This window comes from Cydia splendana, chromosome 13, assembly GCF_910591565.1.
Source record: "Cydia splendana chromosome 13, ilCydSple1.2, whole genome shotgun sequence".
NCBI lineage: Eukaryota > Metazoa > Arthropoda > Insecta > Lepidoptera > Tortricidae > Cydia > Cydia splendana.
This window is the reverse complement of record NC_085972.1, coordinates 13,548,519-13,570,561: the sequence shown is the minus strand read 5'-3', so window position 1 is coordinate 13,570,561 and position 22,043 is coordinate 13,548,519. Positions and strand designations below refer to the sequence as shown.

The 22,043-nt window shown below is 38.1% G+C and overlaps 3 protein-coding genes and 1 long non-coding RNA gene across 4 annotated transcripts in view; 2 read left to right on the top strand and 2 right to left on the bottom strand.

Moving 5' to 3' along the window:
* LOC134796150 (matrix metalloproteinase-2-like) overlaps positions 1-5,506 on the top strand; it is a 207,453-nt gene extending 201,947 nt beyond the window's left edge. The window contains exons 7-12 of the mRNA XM_063768122.1: positions 885-1,043; positions 1,437-1,933; positions 2,721-2,862; positions 3,005-3,164; positions 3,291-3,394; positions 3,619-5,506. Of these exons, the coding sequence (XP_063624192.1) occupies positions 885-1,043; positions 1,437-1,933; positions 2,721-2,862; positions 3,005-3,164; positions 3,291-3,394; positions 3,619-3,914 (1,358 nt within the window). The 3' untranslated portion in view covers positions 3,915-5,506. The remainder of the gene's footprint in view (positions 1-884; positions 1,044-1,436; positions 1,934-2,720; positions 2,863-3,004; positions 3,165-3,290; positions 3,395-3,618) is intronic.
* LOC134796152 (uncharacterized) overlaps positions 1-22,043 on the bottom strand; it is a 118,307-nt gene that overhangs the window by 17,094 nt on the left and 79,170 nt on the right. The gene's annotated exons all lie outside the window — the stretch shown is intronic.
* Positions 6,486-6,919, bottom strand: LOC134796581 (cytochrome c oxidase assembly protein COX19). Its single transcript, XM_063768755.1, has one exon. It carries the CDS (start codon positions 6,825-6,827, stop codon positions 6,558-6,560), a length of 270 nt encoding a protein of 89 aa, XP_063624825.1. The 5' UTR covers positions 6,828-6,919; the 3' UTR covers positions 6,486-6,557.
* On the top strand, positions 8,834-21,533 carry LOC134796149 (probable RNA-binding protein 19). Its single transcript, XM_063768121.1, has 15 exons — positions 8,834-8,979; positions 9,054-9,416; positions 9,653-9,883; positions 10,428-10,550; positions 10,812-10,992; positions 11,654-11,745; positions 12,117-12,222; positions 12,534-12,722; positions 13,520-13,681; positions 16,622-16,725; positions 17,912-18,400; positions 18,492-18,694; positions 19,032-19,148; positions 19,310-19,418; positions 21,309-21,533. The coding sequence occupies exons 1-15, from the start codon at positions 8,944-8,946 to the stop codon at positions 21,507-21,509; spliced, it is 2,706 nt and encodes a 901-aa protein (XP_063624191.1). The 5' UTR covers positions 8,834-8,943; the 3' UTR covers positions 21,510-21,533.

Here is a 22,043-nt window from a genome sequence, read left to right as displayed (position 1 = left end):
TTATATGTCGATAATTTAATTACTCAGCAACATTGTTTCAGTAATTGTACTAATTGTACAGGTATATTAAATATTAAGACGTGTTGCCGATTAATTGTAATAGGCAATTAAATATTTTAGATATCATATAGGTACATACTTAGTTGCCGACATACATTTCGTTTTGTAGGTTACGAAGGCGTAACGCACACAACTATTATGGATTAGATTAAAATAATGTTAATTCACTGGAGAGTGGACACTGCAAGTGCAAACATCACCCAGCAGGCGACCCCATCGTACACCGCAGTCGCGCAAATATGCGTTCTGCGATTACGATGTGCGCACACGCGATAATTTACCGAACAACGGCCAGCGCCGGATTGTGTCCGCCCGCCCATGTGGAAATATCCACCTTTGGCTCGCTTTTTCTGAACTTGACATTTAAGCCAGACAGGTAGCCCGCGCAGATTCGTTAAAATTTCAACGGTGTAATGCATTTTTTTGCATTCGATTTAACCCTTTGAACGTTAAAGCTTTTATCAATTTTCGCTCAACACCTACGGGAAATTTATTGTATAATATTTCTTGCACAATAGAATGTACCTAATATATATTTGTTCGTCGAAGTCACATATTTTAACTAAAAACTATCAAGCGTAGCCATCTTTTTGATATGCTATATCTGTTTCAAATTTACATTCTTGAATAAGCCGCCTGGAATATACAAGTGAGGATTTAATGCGTTAATAATGTCGGTTAATGATACCATTAAACACATCTACTTACCTAAATATTATGATTATAAATTAATTATAGTTATAGATATAGACAGACACATTAACATTAAATGAAAATGTCAGATATAGGTGCATACTTTTCTTAAGTAAAAACATTATTTTCAGGGACGTCGCTGTTTGCGGTGGCCGCGCACGAGTTCGGGCACTCGCTGGGGCTCAGCCACAGCGCCGTGAAGGGCGCGCTCATGTTCCCGTGGTACCAGGGCATCCAGCCCAACTTCGTGCTCCCGGCCGACGACAGGAATGGCATTCAACAAATGTATGGTGAGTATTTAAAACTATAAAAAAAATGATCCCAAACGGTGTATTGATTTTAAAATAAGACTTAATAGACCCCGGACATTTTAGCTCCACCTATAATCCATATCTGTTTTTTTATACACCACGATATATAAATGTACCCACATTCAAACGTCATATAAAAAAATCGTTTAGACTTGTATGACTTCAAAAGCCACAGCTACTGACACATATTTCTACAACAGTAAAAAATGCTGCTACGTGCTACGATGTGCTACGGGGTATAGTTCAGGGACTTAAATGGTTTAAGCACCTATTGCAAGACAGCTCCAATAAACTTAAAACACCCGTTACTACCTACTATTGGAGTTAACAATCGGGGTTGTAAAATTTTTATCTTGTTTTGTCTTTCTTTAGGTCCAAAAGAAAAGAGAGTATGGGGAAAAATACCTAACTGGACGCCACCTAGGAGAACGCCACCAACGACTACAACAACTACCACTACTACAACTAGAAGGCCACATCATCATCACCCCCACCACAACCCTAATTGGCCTCACTACCATCCCCAAAATCCTACGTACCCTACTTACTACCCCGAGAAACCACAGCGACCTTACATACCCGAGCGGCCTCATCGGAATTCTAGCGAGGAGTACCCGCAGCGCCCGCGTCCGCGCCCTACACCCCCGACTACCCGCCCGACCAGCTACCGACCCCGCTACCCTACCACACGACCCGAATACCCTACCAATCCAAGACAGAACCCGACCCGACCGTATCCGAACAAACCGGCGTATCACCCCGAGAAACCTACGGCGAAGCCGACGCCTTCCGACAAACCAGATACATGCGACACCAGCTATGACGCCGTGGCACTTATACGTGGAGAACTGTTCATATTCAAGAATAGGGTAAGTACTAGCTTCATTCAACAATGTCATACAGTATGCACGTTGGGCCGGTAATCCACACATATGATTCGAGTGAAATATCAGCAAATTCGATCACAATTATTTTTTATAAATAGTACTCAGTATCACATATCTTTTCCTGTCATAAAAAAATTACGAACAATATAAGAATATTAATAAGTATTCATAATTCGTACGTCGAGCCATGCTGTCGGTGGGTGTTCCGTGCCTCCTTGAACCACCAGGGCTGTCTCGAACAGACGGAAAACGACCCGACGGGCTGACCTTGGTTCCCTGGCGGAGAGGGCGGTGTCTTATATGGGACGCAACTTGTGTGAGTACATTTGCTGCGTCCCATGTAGGACACACCGCTAAGTCGGCAGGCTCAGCGGCAGAGACTGCCGCCAAAAACAAGCACCAAAAATACTTTGCCTTGGGAGCCAACTACGACTTTGTGCCCGTTGCCGTCGAGACAGCCGGGCCCTGGGGACGGGAGGCGCGTGAGCTATTTAGAGAGATCGGCAAGCGCCTAAGGGAAAAGGGGAATGACCCCCGTTCTGAGTCATGGCTTGTCCAACAGGTCTCCATCGCCATACAGCGGGGTAACGCTGCAAGTGTGATGGGGACCTTTGGACCCGGCATGGCTCAGAACGGGTTTTAGTTCTTAAGTTTTGTATGTATCTGTTTTATATTATCAAATAAATTAAATATTCATTTCATAATTTATTTTGACTTATCATATTGTATTCCCATCATAATGTTAATCATTTACTTTGTTTTATTTTAGTATCATTGGAGGATAGGAGCACATGGCCGATACAAAGAGTATCCCATTGAAATTTCAAGAATGTGGATAGCATTACCGAGAGATCTAACACATGTGGATGCAGTCTACGAGAGACCAGACAAGAAAATTGCCTTCTTTATCGGTAAGTAGCTAAACCTGTTCACATACTTTAATTGTTTTTATTCTTTGTAATCTTAAAACTGTTTATTACTGGTATAATGTTTTTGTAATGGAAAGATTCCTATGGACGTCGGCTACTTTATTAAACAAACGTATGTTTTCAGGTAAAGAACTGTACTTGTTTGATGAAGTGAGTTTGGTCCGCGGCTACCCCAAACCTCTAACGGATCTCGGTTTGCCCGAGAGTGTAGAGAAACTAGATGCCGCGATGGTTTGGGGCCACAACGGCAAGACATACTTCTACAGCGGCACTATGTATTGGAAGTGAGTACAAAATACTTTAAATATTAGAAGCCCTTTCATGATATGAATATAGATTTATTATGTTACCTCTAGATAAGTGCCTATTATATCGTATGTGCAATACTAAATGGATGTTAACTATTTTAGGTACGACGAAAATGACGGGCGCGTGGAGCCAGACTACCCGCGGGACATGTCAATGTGGAAGGGCGTCGGCTACAACATAGACAGCGTCTTCCAGTGGAGAGATGGTAACTACATATTTTATAATTTAAGCACTTATCATGTTTAGTAGCAAAATTATAATAAATGATTAGCCACGAGTGGAATTTGAATCGGCAACCTAATGCCATATCGGAATCGGAATAGTCGCTTTCTCAGCGAAAACGGTGACGTGTGCCATAAAGACACTTACTAAATAGTAAAAGGCACGTTTGATTAGTAGATAACTGTTAACGCATATTTTTGTCAACAGGGAAGACCTACTTCTTCAAAGGCAAGGGTTTCTGGAAGTTCAACGACCTGCAGATGCGAGTGGAGCACGAGCGTCAGTACGCCTCGGCGTCCTTCTGGATGGGCTGCCCCGAGGAGCGCGTGGGGCGCCGCGCGCCGTTCCGCGCGCTGCCGGCGCCCGAGTCCACGCTGCGCTCGCCCGCGCCCCGCCCCGCGCCCGCTCCCGGCGCGGCCCAGCCGTGTGCGCTTCTGCACTCTCTCACACCTTTACTCTCTACCCTCCTTCTACTCTATGCCAAATATATACCCTTCGCATAAGTTTACGGTTACGATATTTGATTAGATAAATAGAGTAACGTCTTTGGTAAGAGCAAGCTCTCGGCACTGATTTCGTATTTAGAAAATTGTTTCTTTCGTACATTGGTACTGGGAGCATGCTATAGTTAGGGGTGTGGTTGAGTTTTAATATATCGACAACAACATATCGGAACGATGCCGGAACTGAGTCTTAGAATTAAGAATTATTACTGCGCAAAATTACGCACTGCCCCTTTTAGTATTATGACTATGGCTATTTACGATAATTACTAAACCTATTAGTATAATTGTAGTACCTATTGATGCGATTTATTATTTCTTAGTAATGTTGTATGTACATTTTGATCTCAGTAACGATCGAGTTCGGTTTGATGACATGTAAGGTATATAACACCATTCGTTTAGCTTCTGTACAGTTTGTATTGTCCTTCGATGTGAAAAATATATTATTTTTATGTAATTATCAATCTACATAATATTATTACACCTACCTATTAATAAGTGTATTGTTTTCACCTTTATCTACTTATAAATACCTAATATTTGTCTATCTACCTACTCAAATGATATCTACAGGACTGCCTTAATTAGATGTAATGCGATTTTAGGTGTATATTGTATAAAGTATTTATTATCTACTCCTCACTAATACTTCACTCTCTAAACAATTGTTCGTAATTAATATGTTATTGATTAAAAATCTTATGCTGGTTAAAAGAGGTACACATATTCTGTAATCTGTAAAATACATTCTCTAGAGATATGTACCAATATTCATTAACATACCTAGGTGATAATGTAGCATTTAAAATGATATACTGAAGTGGTGTGTGGAAGATTATGGCCTTACGGAACTGTGAAAATATAAAGATAAATGGTATTGTGGAATGATAAAAAATATTATGGAACAGGGGGCCTATTCTACTCGTCAATGTAATAGATCGCGTGATGTGGTCACAAAAATTTGACATAAGATGGCCATGTCACGATCTGTCATTTTGACCAGTCAAATAAACCTCAGCTGAGTTGCCAATCTGGGAATGCTTTCGGAACTTTGTGGAATGATTATGGTGCTTATTATAGTTAGTTTTTGTACAGAATAAATTTTCTTCAGATATTTTGATGTGTGTCATTGTGGTGTCATATTAAACTTAGCATTAATATAATGTTGCCGTCATAAAGCAACTCATAAGGATATTTTCCCACAATGTTTGCATTTAAATTAATATTATATCTTGTGCAATCAGCAGTTGTAAAATATAAACACTATTTCCTACATAGATATTACTTTAAATCCATGTGAAGACTTGTGTTTGTCAAATTTATTATAACCTAACAATTCCTTTTTGTTCTTTTAAGTAAGAAGAAAAAAAGTGTTTTAATACTTATTTTGGTCACAAGTAATTTAATAATAACTGTGATATTTACTTAAAAATGCCACAATTGATTGGCGATAAAATAAATCAAACTTTTATAATCTTCTATTAAATAACCTATTATATTATAGTACATAATTTTATATCTTTATGTAAGTCATTTTAGTTAATATAAATAATACAAAATTGTATTAAGAATAAAGAACTTTTTATGGATGTATTTTGGTTAAATTATTTCATTCCCCTATTGCCTATTGACATTAACAAATCCTATAATATTACTACTGATATACTTCTAAAGTACACCCAGCTAGGCCTACGAAAAAATTCTAACACTAATTAACTATATATTAGTCATGTACAGTGTTGCTACAAAAATTACAGCATTTACGAATTTACTATTATTATCACTTAGCACACTTTGCTATACCTACAACAAACAAGCATCTTTTATTTTATACAATATGGATCATAGCCTGTCATACTACCTACTTATGACATGGCTACAAGTTGAACTAATTCTACTGGTAGAAAGCATACAGTTAAAATACCTGCTAAACTATTCATTTCTAATTGAGATTTTAAAGTTTACTTAGTTTACGAGTATAGGCTTTTCCAAATAAAATACTGCCTGCAAAAATCCCTTTACCAAAATAATCTACTAGTCTATAGCTGTATTGATGTAGCAATGATAGATAGTGTGACCTCATATTTACCTCACCTCACCTCACCTTTTTAACCATCTACCTTACCTCTCACTGCCTCAATATTACCATCAAACCATTATCTTTGTAATGTAATAACAAAAATAGGCTTTGTGACAGACAGATCATACTAATATAGGAAAACAGAAGACTCTAATGTTGCTGAAAGTTAAGAATAATGAGGCCTAATTTCTGGTTGAAATACATATTGCCTAAAACTGGTTCTAACATAGTTTTAGGCTGTACCAAAATTATGAATATTGATTCAAAAATGTTTTAATTTGGGTGCAGTAAAGACAAATAAGAACCTAAATTTGTTTATGACCCAGACAAACCCTGAAGATAATCATATATTAGTAAAAAAATCATAAGTAAAGTAATTAATAGTATTGCATCAGTAAGGGAGAATTTACCCTTCAGGTAGGAGCAAAACCGACTAAAAATTTTCAGAGGAATCCCTAGAAAATGCTATTTAAATGAGAAGTCACAGAGATTTTTAACAAACTAATTAATTTATTATAAACATGGCAAATATCTTACTTTACAACCAGTCTTTGAAGTTATTACGCTTTTTCTTTTATTTGTGCAGTCTCATCCTTAAAGCCCAATTTCGACCAGTCTTCTTTTGCCATTAATCCGTGGTCCATTCTGCATGCAAGATACTCTTTCGCCTCGTCACGACACATGGTGTTGTTGCTGTTGTTGTTATACAAGCACTTCATGTACTTTACCATAGTTTTCTTGCAGGCTCCTTCGTGATCCAGAGGAAAACTTCCCTTATCTGGTGGCGTCGGTATAAACTGTTTTTGGCCAAATGTCATAGCAGTCGACATGGTGTTCTAATAATTAATTGCTAGAGGAAGCAAGATGAATACAATTCTCAATAATTCATATAATGTTAAGCGATAACAAACAAAGTAATATTGTAAGATGCACAGCTGAGCTGATAGATAAAATTGAACTGACGTGACAGTGACAGATCGTACTTTTTTTACAGGCAAGCTACTCGAGCTATGCTTTATAACGCTGCCTGTGTGAGTTCTGCGACGTATTGCATGTATATATGTGACGTTCCACGGAAAAAGGTACCTTATGAGGGTTTCTAGTTTCGGAGATATGAAATGTTTTGTAAAGAGGTGAAAAAATGCTCAATTTTTTTTTATTGTGTGATCTGAAACCTTAATGCGTAACGTTTGTTTACCTGTTTTTATTTTTGTTATAAGTTAGTTATAAGCCTAGTAATGTCGTCTCCGAGTTTAGTAGAAAAGGTACCTTATGGAAAAAAGATTGAAAATTCCCAAAAAAACTAGTCAATACGGGAAAAGAAGTTTGGTAGAGAACTGTATTAGCATTCTGCAAAACTAATTTGATAATTTCAGTTCTGGTTGGGGCGCCTCGCAAATATTATAACCGTACATCGACCGACATTACAAATCCAAGTAGCCTGCTATTATACCAAAGTTACTCTCGTCAAGTCTTTCTTAACTAGAATAATCTTCATTTGGTTTGGTCGCATGCAGTAAATCAGCCATTGGTTGGTGCTGAAAAATGCCAATATCCGACGCATTACCTTATGGAATATCTGAGGTCATTGAACCTCAATGCCGCTTATCTTCAATAGCAACCGAAATATATTATTGATAGGAAATAGACGATTTATACCATCTTAACCCCAAAATATTATTAGTTTATCCTAACTGTTCCATCATCATCATGCCTCATCATGTAACTTAATCACAAGGTACCTTTTCATTACATACAAATTATTGGTCTTTTTTAAGATCATTATGACGAAGAACTAATTAAATTTGGGGCAGTTTAATGTAAATTAATATTTTCTATTCATAAAAGATAAACTGTAATATGATTGATATTTTGTAGTGATGTATTATTAGATTTATTTCCATAAGGTACCTTTTCGTAAATGTATGGAGCAAATACTGTTATTGTTATGTAAGTTTAAAGTGGCATAAGGGGTTTAATATAGTATTTAGTTGCGGTTTTAGGATTTATTTCATTTGAATGACAGAATTTCTTTCATATGTGCTCAGAAAAATTGATTGTGTGTCACATTAAAAGTAAAAATATTCAATTTTGTGATTTTATATGAAAAAGTCAGAAAATACATTTTCACCTCTAAATCGGTATTGTTTTTTGCTTAAACTGTCTGTCAGTGTCGTTTTCTAATAGATAAAATTTAAATCTTGAGAGCTCATTGCAATCAATCGTGAAAATTAAATAAAACTTTATTTTCAAGAGATTGGTTAGTATACACATAAATCAGTCGATATCAAAAGTTTCTATTTGCATTACAGAACAAGTCGCAATATTTTTTTAATTTCAGATATATAAGGTATTATTATTTGTAGTCAACTATGTAACTTACTTCAGGAACATAGTTTTTTAGGCGGCTAAACTTAAAACTTCTCTATCGTAAAGTTGCTCATTTCACAACATTATTTTCAAAAAATCATATCTCTGTAACTACGCAACCTAGAAGGTTGATCTTTTGTGTTATCGATAGCTTATTTATTGTAGATTACTGGGGTATGCATAACTCCATACCCGCCATAAGGTACCTTTGACCGTGGGACGTCACATATATATCTTCGCAAAGCTACATTCAGATACCAAAAAATACACGATAATTTCTCAAGATGGCTTTTAAAAATCATTGAAAACCAGACATCAGCAAAATTAACAAAATATATATTAAAACGATAACATCTATTATTGAATGCAATTCATTACTCATTCTTAAAACTAAAGCCATAATGTTCTATAATAAGCATGGAACATGTATGAAACAAGTAGGTAAATGAACGCATCGTCTGCATGGCATTTTGACACTTGACGTTTGACATATTGACAGTACGAACAAAAACACAATGCACGTGCTGGAATTAACTAAATAAAATATCACAAATTGGCATCAAAAGATATTTTAAAATGTCTCGATTAATTGTGAAAAACTTACCAAATAAGGTATGTACTTTATTTATATATATCTTACATTTTACAATCAAAACAGCCTACTTATTACATCAATTCTTTTATAGGTAACAGTCGATTCTTTAAAAGAACTTTTTGGACAAAAAGGCGAAGTAACAGATGTACAACTGAAGTACACTAAGGATGGCAAGTTCAGGAACTTCGGTTTCGTGGGATACCGATCAGAGGAGCAGGCGTCCGCCGCAAGAGAACACTTTGATGGAACGTGTGTGCGTTCTATGAAGATTCAAGTTGAAATCTGTGCTAACCTAGGTGATGAAAAGAAACCCAGAGCCTGGAGCAAGTACGCCTCAGACAGCACAGCCTACAAAAAACTGCACAAAAATGATATTCCTGATGAAAAGAAAGAAAAGAAGAAACTCAACAAGAAAGAGAGAAATAAAATAAAAATACTGGAGTTGCTTAAAAAGGTACAATATTAAAACTGAATCGTCTGTTTATAAAATATTTTGGTAACTTTAATTGTCACAAACCAAGCCTCAAATTTCTGAAGCAGAATGTGTTGTTTCTTCCTGTGTTTTACTTAATCTAATAAGTTATTGTTTAACATATTATTTCAAAGTGAAACTTTACTTCCTTGACTTCATATTTTCCCAACAATATCGAAATGTATTAACCAAATTAGCCATATTTTAATGTTTTGTAGCATAAAGATGACCCCCTATTCATGGAATTCATGGAAGCCCATATGAATGATAACACTAGTTGGATCAAGGAAACCCTGGATGAGGCAGCAAAGAGTGATGAGCATGACAGTGGCTTGGAAGATGAGAGCGCTCCAAAAGCATCGGAGGAGAAAGCTTCTGAGACACCTGAGCCCAAGAGTGACCAAAACAATGAAGATAAAGTAGCCAATAAGCAGATCAGTGATTTAGAGGTAACTTGTTGTAAATATGTGTAGCTGTATGTAATCAAATTGTTTGGTAAAATATTATTGATTTATATAATGTGGGCAATATGAGAGCTCATGTAAATTTTACCTATAGTTTGTTTTTTTAGCATTAGAAAAAAGGTAGTAAACTATCTTAATGTGTCTTTTTTATTGAAAACCACTTTTAAAACATAAGTCACGGCAAATATGTAACAATTATGAATCATATACGTTTATTTAAATTTTTTTGCTTTCATAAGTAATAGTTACTGATTTTTAAAAAGCGTTTTTCAATTCACACATTCATCGCCACTAAGTGCTACGGGTTACGCTCGTAGCGCGTAGCCACGGTTTCGCCGTATGGAGCGCGTAGTCGCTACGAACACTGTACCCGACAGTCGGGATCTTAGCCCTGAATGTGTTAAAAGACATCAATATCGCGTAGTATTTTTCTAATGCTAAAAAAAACTAACTATAGTTCTTACTACTTAACTTTTTGTCCATGTTATAAAAATAAAATATACAATTAAGTCCAAATTCTGTCTTTTAGTATATGAAACTGCTGATGAAAAGGGTAGATGGTTATACTACTGAGAAAGCTCCTGAGAAGCCTACTTCAGTTGAAGAAGATAAGCCAAAGAAAGTGAGAAACAGGCCTCTCTTCCACATTAAAGTAAGTACCTACTATAATTTTGAATACCACTTAGAAATCTATTTTAGATAACACTGCCACATTGTAATGCTTTTTCATTTCATTCTCGTTGACAATCAGTAATTTTTTTATTTTATTTATGCTTACTGCCTAATATACATAGGTTAATAGACTTATCTACTAGATGCAAATTACAAGCTTCCACATATATAGCTGAAACTAATAGACAAAGCCCTTAATTACAAAACCCTTTGTTAACATTATTAATCTGATTTCTGACAGATTACAGGTTTACCTTTCACATGTAAGAAGAAGGATGTCAAAGAGTTCTTTAGGCCTCTGGTGCCGTATTCCATCAGGCTGCCCGGGCTTAAACAAAAGAAACTGTCGGGATTCTGCTTTGTTGGATTTAGGACTGAGAAAGAGTTCAAAAAGGCACTTGCTAAAGACAAATTGTTTTTAGGTATGTATACTGGTGTGAAACCTTGTTTACCATTTAAAACACTATAACCAAAGTGTCAAAGTCAAAATAGTCAAAATATACTTTATTCACGTAGGCCTAGGAACAAGCACTTACGAATAGTTATTAGGTACATATTATCTTAATCTAATTATCAGAGCTATTTATTGATGTTAATATTATTCCATAATAACATTGGATTATTATACAGATCAAATTTAACACTAAGAATTTCACAAAAGGATCGTCAAACATAAAAAAAATTGTATCAAAATGTTATTGAATGAAGACGCGGGTTTAAAGGCCGAACTAGATGGCGCTGATGATACCATATGTTTTGTGGTAACTGAAGTGTTTAACATCAACTTTTGACAATTAGAGTTAATTAAATATATATGTATTATAGGGTCATAAAGTGACTTGAATGACTACTTTAATAGCTGACAAATTCGAGGGACAAATTTCTCGAAGACTTTACACCTCTTCTACTATTAATAACTCTTTGATATGATCGCAATGACATACCTACATATTAACACTGGTTAAGTTTTTATTTCAATTTTTTAACTGCACTGATTAAAAATATGTACTTTGTAGCTTTCGAAACTTAAATTAAAAGCAATTGTATTAAGCATTTATGTTTACGTATGTATATGTTATTCAGGAAATAATCGCGTTCATGTCAGTAAATATGAAGACAAGGCCAAGAAAGCGGCAGAAGAAGAGGAGAACGATGTAAAACGAAAAAAACAAGAGGTAACTGATCAGTATCTTATCCGTGAACATCTATCATTTTTTTATACTACGCCGATGGCAGGCATGCGGTCCGCCTGATGGTAAGCAGTCACCGTAGCCTATGGACCCTATGGACGTCTGCAACTCCAGAGGTGTTAAATGCGCGTTGTCGACCCTAACACTCTGCACCCTCGGTGAGATCTGGCAACCTTACTCACCGGCAGGAACACAACACTACTTATAACAATAAAATTGTCCTGCCTGTTATCATGTCCGATCATTGGAATACAGATGGACATAATTAGAAATTGTTATCTAGCAAAGTGGTATTCTTTATCTGAAAACTTTACAGATATTTTACAAAATTTACGTGTTAATTTTTTTATGTTTAGACCCAGGGTAATGAAGAATCTATTGGCGAAAGCGGCAGTATATTTATACGGAACCTTCCATATATCGTGTCTGAAGAAGAAATTACCAGTCTTTTTGAAAAGTTTGGTAAGGATTAAAATTACAATTACTGATGCAATTTATTTATTTAAGTAGATTTAAAAAGCATTACAGCTAAGTTCATTTTATCAAGACTGTGCGTGTTGGAGGGTCTGCCATCTCGTAACCCGAATCGAAAGCAAAAACAATTCCCGCTTCTAAGTAGGTGCTGCCCCCTACACTTCACGCTGGCTCTATTTCGCATAGTAGGGTTTAATAGTGAAACTTGACACAATGCTTCCCGCCAATGAATAGGGAGCTTCTGTGCTGCCGTCTACAGTTCATGCACGCTCCCTATAACCATATTCCTTCATGTGCAGGTCCCCTAGCAGAGACCAACCTGCCCATAGATGCGGTAACGCGGCAACCGAAAGGCTTCGCCACGGTCACGTTCATGATGCCCGAGCACGCAGTTGCCGCGTACACGGCGCTAGATGGCACCGCTTTCTGCGGACGCATGCTGCACCTGCTGCCCGCCAGGACAGAGAAGACCGACGACAGCGGTGACGGTTAGTTATTAGAATAGCAAACTGCTATTACTAATTAGAAGTCTTTTATAAAACGCGAACCAGAAATTATAAAAACATGTTTTCGGCATAGGGGCTATTTATAAATTACGTCATTTCAAATTGGGGGGAGGGGGGGGGGGGGGGGGTGTCTGGACATCCGTACGAGGAAACGGGGTCATTCGAAGCATGATTTTTGGATGATTTTAGATTTTATACAAAAATACGGTATAATACGTAATTTACGGACAGCCCCATATGTATGAACTCTTTTAAACTCTTTTATAACGCCAACGACAAAAAACACTGTATAGTTCGTAGGTTTCTAATAGAGCCCGATGGCTAATCCTATTGTCTATTGTTAACTAGACAATATTAGGTCTACTAGCATCTACTAGCTCTATTTGAAGCCTACGAACTATACCAAGAACGTAACAGTTTTTCTTAAAAAATATCTTTTAGTTCAAAATTATGAATTATGATGATGCAGTCGGAAGGAAAGAACTCTTCGATGGAATAACCCATTGAGCTTAGGCTTGTTAGAAAGATCTGTAGAAGTAGGTACTTGATAGACATGCAAATGAGAAACAGACTGCACGTCAGCAATAAAAGTGTGTCAGAAAAACGACTTTTGACGGTAACTTCTTTATTTTACACTAGAAAATATCTAAACATGAGCTTTAATGCCTTAACAATAAAGTCACATTCAGACATTTCCCACATATTTGTTCAGATATATAAAATAGCAATTTTTATTATGACAGTGAAAATATTTGACTAAATTATTTTTAAATTTTTAGAGGGACTAACATTCAAAGAGAAAAAAGCAAAGAAATTGCGGAAGGAAGCGAAATCCTCCCACAACTGGAACTCTCTGTTCTTGGGCGCCAACGCCGTCGCGGACGTCGTGGCGACTAACTACAACACCACCAAGGACCAACTCCTCAGCGACGATAATAAATGTAAGTTCACGTTTAAGCTAACTATATCTGGAGTTTCCATCTGGCGAAGGACGCCTTATAAGAGAGACTTAATCTTAAGAGAGCTTAAATATTTGTTTGTCTGGTGGTGAGGATGGGAACCTCTGATCAAGATGATTCCATGGCTATGAAATTAATAGAAGTTTATGCACTGACACGGTGATAAAGTAACCTACTACGCGCGATGCCGTTTTGACCCTGAGATCAAGGTAATATTAGCTGTGTCGCCACCGAGAGATGCACCGGTCGGACTTATTTAACTTCAGCTGTTAGCAGATTCAGACTCCACATTCAAAATATTCTTTAGGTATTCAAGTAGGCCTGTCGTAATCCACAGTTGTGTTGCTCTTGATTGGTGACGTCACATTAAAGAAGTATGACTATCAGTTTCATATGTGACGTTCCACGGCAAAAGGTACCTTATGGCGGCTGGCGCTTACGTCGCATAGCGCCGCAATAATATTGGAGCGGCGTTAATAATAGCGTAAGCGCCAACCGCCATAAGGTACCTTTACCCGTGGGACGTCACATATATAGTATGAGGCGCGTCGAGCTCTGCTGAAGTCTACACCAGACGGTAGGAGGCTTGACCTCTATAGTAACTATAATGACTAGTATTACTTACTATAAAGATTGAGCCCAGCGGCCGGCAAACACCGGTATCGGGATGCAACAGCATTAAGCAATTCTTTAAACATACCACGGGCGTAGCCAGGGGGAGGGTTTTGGGGGTTCAAACACCCCCCGAAAAGTTCAGAATATTAACATTCATAGAATTAAAATAAGAACAGGCGTGCGGCATATTTCATTGATTACTAACTATTACCTCTAGTATACGGTGGTTTGGATTTCTGCGCCATCGTCGATTATCGGATCGCATCAATTACTTTCTAAGATATGATAAAGGTGACATTCGGGTGGCGACTGCAGCAGCATTATTCTGTTGCAACGTTACTGCTGCAGCACTGTCAATTTTCGTGATAAAATGATGTGTCTGATTTCCATACTAAAAGTAAAAATGTAAAACTGTCTATCAAATTGCGTTTTTTATATCGATAAATTTTCGCGCTCGCTTCGCTCGTGTTTTCAATTACTTTCTAAGATATGACAAAGGTGACATTCGGGTGGCGACTGCAGCAGCATTACTCTGTTGCTACGTTACTGCTGCAGCACTGTCAATTTTCGTGATAAAATGATGTGACTGATTTCCATACTAAAAGTAAAAATGTACAACTGTCTATCAAATTGCGTTTTTTATATCGAAAAATTTTCACGCTCGCTTCGCTCGCGTTTTCAATTACTTTCTAAGATATGACAAAGGTGACATTCGGGTGGCGACTGCAGCAGCATTACTCTGTTGCTACGTTACTGCTGCAGCACTGTCAATTTTCGTGATAAAATTTTGTGACTGATTTCCATACTAAAAAGTATAAATGTACAACAGTCTATCAAATTGCGTTTTTATATCGAAAAATTTTCGCGCTCGTTCCGTTCGCGTTTTCAATTACATTCTAAGATATGGCGACTACAGCAGCATTAAGTACTCTGTTGCAAAGTTACTGCTGCTGCACTGTCAATTTTCGTGATAAAATGATGTGACTGATTTCCATTATCAGCTGTAATGCGGCAATGAACGTCACTCAATTTACCAAAAAAAATCAATGTAATCTTGATGACCCTAGAGAGAGGGGGCACCATGGTCTAGAAATGCTTAGGGCATCAAAATATCTTAATCCGGCACTGGTCGTTTGCGGAGTCAAACGATTTGGGACTCGCATTTTATACACATTTCCATGCCTTCCCGAAAAAAATCGAATCATTCGCGAACGTCTCACAACGCATTGAGGTTACAAACGGCACGCGGTCTTCCTCAGGAGTCTGAAGAAGACCACGGTGAGTGGCGCTCTAGCCAGGCAGGCCGCTTCGCTTTCGCTCGCGTGCGTATACCTTACTGTATCGTCCGATATACACCTACTCTGTCGTTAAAATCACGTGTAAAATTTTAATAAGGGCGAAAAAAACTATTGATTTTGGAGTGTAGTTTTATTTAGTGGTACCTAACTGTAAAATATTTTATCTGGACTACAGTCCTCTAGCATATCCATCTGTCAATTCTACTTCAAATTCCGCCTCCAGGGGAGAGGGAGAGAAATTAGGATTAGAAATTAGCCGCTTACTGACACAGACCGAATTCCACGCGGGCGGAGCCGCGGGCACAGCCTCTAATATTTTTCTTGTATAAGGGTTATTTTATGTACTTTTAGTCGTTTTATTTTCTTGAACCCCCCCGATACTAAAACCTGGCTACGCCCGTGAAACATACACCTGTGACTAACTTCTCACGTTATCATCATAAATGAAGTGATGATGGATTGTTTGTTCCTATTGTCAATGATATATTTTTCACTTCTCATGCTCAAAAAGTGCACCTTTATGTCGTGCATAGACGACATAAAATCGCATTTTATGCTCTAGAGCATAAAGTAAAATCATCTATTACGACCCTTATTGACTTAGCAATAAAGTCCAAATTCTGCCATACAAACTGCCAGCCCTGCCGGCGCGCCCCCGACCGGCGCTCTCCCGATCGGCGTGCTCCGCGCCTCCGACCGGCCCAAGAACAATTTTCTTTAGTCTTGAATAAATACGTTAAAATAACCTAAAATATTTGATTTTTTGTATATTTTCCTCGCAATCGAAGTGAAAAGCAGAGTGTACAACAAGGGCATAAATGTCCATTTTTACCCTCATCTACTATTTTGGTCTTCGCTTCGCTCAGACCAAAAAATTGCCTCGGGTAATGATAGGTCACTTTATGCCCTTGTTGTACAATCTACTATTATATGTGTATTGCTTGGTAAAGAAGTGGGGTTTTGCGACTACAAATTCGGTATTTTTAATTTAAACACTATTATTTTTTAGCTACAAGTGCCGCTGTAAGACTGGCGCTTGGCGAGACGCAGTTAGTCTCTGAAACCAGGCATTTTTTGGAAAACAATGGAGTATATTTAGACGCCTTTAATACAGTAAGTATACTTTTTTATGACCGTGGTGTGAAATAAACGTGAGGGCTGTCTAATAGTGAGCGGTCACTCTAGATAGCCTATGACGCTTACATGTATATCTATCAGTATCGCATTGGGTTGTATGAACCCTAAAAACTAATTATTTATTTCTGTATATAATTATGTGCTTCGTTTGTGATGTGCTGCCTGGGCAGGAGTCACATATCCCCTCGACCTGGAAGGCTGGAGAGGTTTACCGAGCTAGTCTCAGATTTGGGAGAAAGGGGACTTACGGGTTGTTAACACAAACACGGATAGTTCACTGGTATAGACGGGGCTTTATGCCGTTTATTGAAAACACTTAATATCTAACACTTATCACTAATATGCCCCGGTGGGCCGGTTCCCTATGGTAGCGGCGGGATACGCGAGTGCCCTAGGTAATATAGACGCCAACCTAGCTCCGGGTTAGATCGCGGTAGGCGGGTATGATAGGGAAGATCGAGGACAGGAGTTACGCCGGCCGGCGGTGTCCGCTACGGGCCCTGCGTATGAGGATTCACTGGCAGGCGGTGACCGCTCCAGCCCGTGATGGAAGGGAACAGCCTGGCCTAGACCCATTCCGACCCCGCCGCTTCTCGGCAACACACCTCTCCTAGTCCCTTTCCTGCGGTCGCGGCCGGGGTGACATATGTGCGCCTAGGCCAGGCTGTTCCCTTCCATCACGGGCTGGAGCGGTCACCGCCTGCCAGTGAATCCTCATACGCAGGGCCCGTAGCGGACACCGCGGGCCGGCGTAACTCCTGTCCTCGATCTTCCCTATCATACCCGCCTACCGCGATCTAACCCGGAGCTAGGTTGGCGTCTATATTACCTAGAGCACTCGCGTATCCCGCCGCTACCATAGGGAACCGGCCCACCGGGGCATATTAGTGATAAGTGTTAGATATTAAGTGTTTTCAATAAACGGCATAAAGCCCCGTCCATACCAGTGAACTATCCGTGTTTGTATTAACAACCCGTAAGTCCCCTTTCTCTCAAATCTGAGACTAGCTCGGTAAACCTCTCCAGCCTTCCAGGCCGAGGGGATATGTGACTCCTGCCCAGGCAGCACATCACACGTTTTTTTTTTAAATCAATGACATAAAAATAAAAGTGAAATCTTTCATATTCGCTTAATAATAATTCGCATAATTCGCTTTTGTAGGTATCTAAAAAGAGATCGAAAACATGCATACTTGTCAAGAATTTACCAGCAAACACCGATAACGGAGAACTGAAAGCATTGTTTGCAAAACACGGCCACATCGCCAGATTCCTCATGCCCAAACATGGCATATCCGCTCTAATCGACTTCATCGAACCGTTCGAAGCCAAAAAGGCCTTTACTAAATTAGCTTACTCACAGTTCAAAAACGCGCCATTGTATTTGGAGTGGGCGCCCGAGAATGTGTTTATTAAAACGGCAGAGAAATCAGAAGCGGAACATAAGCAGCCTATTGTCGAAGATGCACCGAAAACAAATGAAAAGAGGAAACGTGAGAAAACGGATCAGAATGAAGTAATGAATGCGGAAGAGGTTGAATCTAAACCTGAAACAGTGGAGGAAAAAGTTGAGATGGGAGATCCCGAAAACGATACCGTGCTATTTGTTAAGAACCTCAATTTCAAAACAAACGAGGACAGCTTAAAACAGGTACCTACTATTACTATTTAACCAGTATAACTTGTAAAGTAAAATCTTGTGCAATATTTATGAATAATGAATGAATTATTTATTTTCACAGCATTTCCAAGGTTGCGGAAAGTTACACAGTGTAACGGTAGCAAAAAAGAAGGATCCGAAAAATCCTGGTCAATTCTTGTCTATGGGTTACGGATTCGTACAGTTCTACAAGAAAGCCCATGCCAATGAAGCTTTGAAAGAGCTGCAGAGTTCCACTTTAGATGGCAAAACCTTGGAATTAAAGCGATCGGAGCGAGGAAACACGTTAGTATGAATATTTTATTAGTACCTACTGAACAATGGTCCAGTCTGAGCTGATGGTATGCGACGAAATAACCAAAGAAAGTATGTCTTACTAGTTAAGTAGTCTTATTACTTTTGCCTTGAAGATAACGAGATCGTAAGACAATGCAAGAATAAAGTCACTCACGAAGTGTGATTATTTACATAGATTGAACATTGTGATAGTAATTCTACATCCGTGTAATTAATATTTACATTTTTTCTGCCTTATCAATATCTTGTTCTACAAATTGTAATAACAAATGTAAATAATTGAGTACCAGTATTAAAATTAGGTACGATTTATTTTTTGTTTCAGAACTGAAGTGAAGACAAATAAAAAGGACACGAAACATACTGCTCAAAATGGCACCAAGATACTTGTTCGTAATGTTCCATTCCAAGCCAACAGAAATGAGTTACAGGAAATATTCAGGTAATTAATTTCCAGATAACAGTTATGAATACAAGTACAAACCATACCCAACTAAACAAAGTATAATCGTATTCGTACTGTTATCTGAATTCTCGATTACTATCAAATGTTTGTGGCAAATTACATATACGCCTGTTTTAACTGAGGTATTGTTGTTACAGGGCTTTTGGTGAAATTAAAACATTGAGGTTGCCGAAAAAACTGTCGCCTGGATCAGATCAACATCGAGGGTTTGCGTTCGTAGACTACCATGCAAAGGCTGATGCTAAGGTATACTAAAATGTTACTGTGAGCCTATTATGTCCCACCAATATTAGATATAGGTACCATTAACCCATTCAGGGCCAGCGACTCAGCGTATGGGTCATGCTCAAACAGTTCCGCAGGGCCAGTGACTCACATGTGAGTCTTGAATAAATTCTGATTTAAACTTAAACGAAACGTAATTTGATGTAATAACATAAGTATCATATAAGCTAACAACCATTTCTATAAGGTATATTAGGTTAAAAAATTATAAACACGTATTTTTTAATGAAAACAGGGTCTAGAATATTCAAGTTTGGTTTACTATCAGTGCAATATAGTAAATATACTGAAATTCTAGATACATATGCGATGCAAGCAAACAGAAAAATACATATTTAAAAAATACAAGAAATATATATATTTCAGAAGTTATTGACATGGCTCAAGGTATGGGTCACCGTGGCCTGGCGCTACTTGTAAAAACTACTAATGTTTCCGTAGCAGGCTAAAATAAACTTTATTGGCTGGTTTTAAAGCTTATTTCATGTTGAAGCTGTTTGATATTGTACCATTTTACAACCGATTACTGTTTGGATGATGGTAAGCCACATTTTGTAGGAACCAAACCGTAGTATAATAATATTTTGTTTTGTATGAGGGGTAAGGCAACTAGGATTTTCTCCCACTGTACTTTTATGTCATAATATTTGCTGATCGTTGTATTGTATCTTAGGCAATTACCTACTAACAATGATGTTAAGGTTAATTTTTTTTAGTTTCAATATAAAACAAGGCCGTTGAAACAGTCATCACTAACTAATATGTATTGTATTACAAATAGTTTGTGACAAATATTTACAAGTTCTTTAAAACATCGTGGTTTTTACGGCAGATTAGAAAGTAAGTACTATAACACATTTTAAGTTCTCTATTGTTACTAATATAATGGCGTTTACCAAAAGAAAGATAAATGACCGACCAGGTGTAAGCTTATCGGACACACTTGGACAATAAACAAGGAATGCATCCGAGCGGCGGCGGCGGTATTATCTTTCATGTGGTATTTGTCACAAGAGTTCAAGAAGTGATTCATCCCATCCCCCCTATTAGAAATGTATTTTGGAGTAACATGGGAAATATTATTTAGTCACGATTTATTCGTGGGCGACTTTATACTCCTCCTGTGCTGTTTAGTGATTTCGTATTTTGTGACCATGGCTATGGATTATCGGAATTTGAACCCGCCTAACCAAACTGCAATAAGTAATTAGTTTTTTTTTGATAGGCACAGAAAAACGGTGGTTAGTAAAAATGTTGCATAATGCTGTTCAACTGGCCGGCTTCATAAGCGGCGATTTATTTACCGTGCGCGCCAGGCTCGAGACCCATAAGCTGAGTCATACGTTTTAGCTAAAAACGGTTTGTATGGTGGCCCGGCGTATTGTGTACGCTCAGCGGTTCGTGGCCATGAATGGGTTAAGGGTCAAAGCTAGTAGTTAACTCTATGGTCTATCTACAGAACTTAGAAAGCTTCATCATTTGGGCACTTTCCCAGAATTGTTAAATACAAATTATAATATGTATGAGTATGTGAATTGTGTCTGGTACCTAAGTATTGAATTGAAACTATAATAAGATGGACAACTGACTACCTCAATGCTTCATAACCAAGCAAGGCTGTCTAAAATATTTTATGTACAAGAAGAGTTAGTAGTTTTACATTCTTACCATCGTAATCGCCAATCACGTAAGATGTATTCAAAATAGGTACGTTTTTTCATTCATTTTTGCAAGGGTTAATCAAATTTGAACCTAAACTATGAAAGCTAAGGTTGAAATTCTATTGTCATAAATATCTGGAACACTTAACCCTAGCTTAGCTCCCTAGTGCTCTATGTCCTTTTGTTTCAGGCTGCTTTTGAGGCCCTCTGCCACTCAACCCATCTTTACGGAAGGAGGTTAGTACTAGAGTGGGCCGATCAGACAGACGAGAATGAAGATGTAGACGCGTTAAGGAAAAGGACCGCACAAGCGTTCAACGCCAAGTCGGTGGGCGGCAAGAAATCAAGGAAAGGAGCCGTCGATGTAGAAACATTTGTTGACGGTGAATAAAGGATAAATGTAAACCACACATATCATTTAGCGTTTTTATGCTGATCCCGTCCAATTTCCTTGTATGAATCAAGCGCCAGATACCTATATCCTTATCAGTAGGTATGTATACGCACCTAAACACCAATTTGGTTAATACAGTAATAACATAAATTCAGAGAGTAACTAAATTTTTGACCGCTTCTTGCCTTATGCTCTGGTTTTAGGATAGCGGTGCCGTCATATAGCGGTGCCGTCATATAACGGCCGTCTCCATACAAATACTACGACATCTATATTGAGCCGTATTATTTAGCATGGAGACGGCCGCTATATGACGGCACCGCTATCCGAGGAAAACCGATCTTTAGGCGACGCATAAGTATTTTGAGAGTAAAAATCTTCTTATTTCTATTCTGGCATGACCTCTACTCGTACATGACGAGTTGACCCATTGTATAGTGGGAAAATTCAAAACATACATTTGGGCAAAGGTATTGGATTGTACGCGTATTATACTTTGTAAAGTTTGTAATAGTTAAATAATTATGTCCT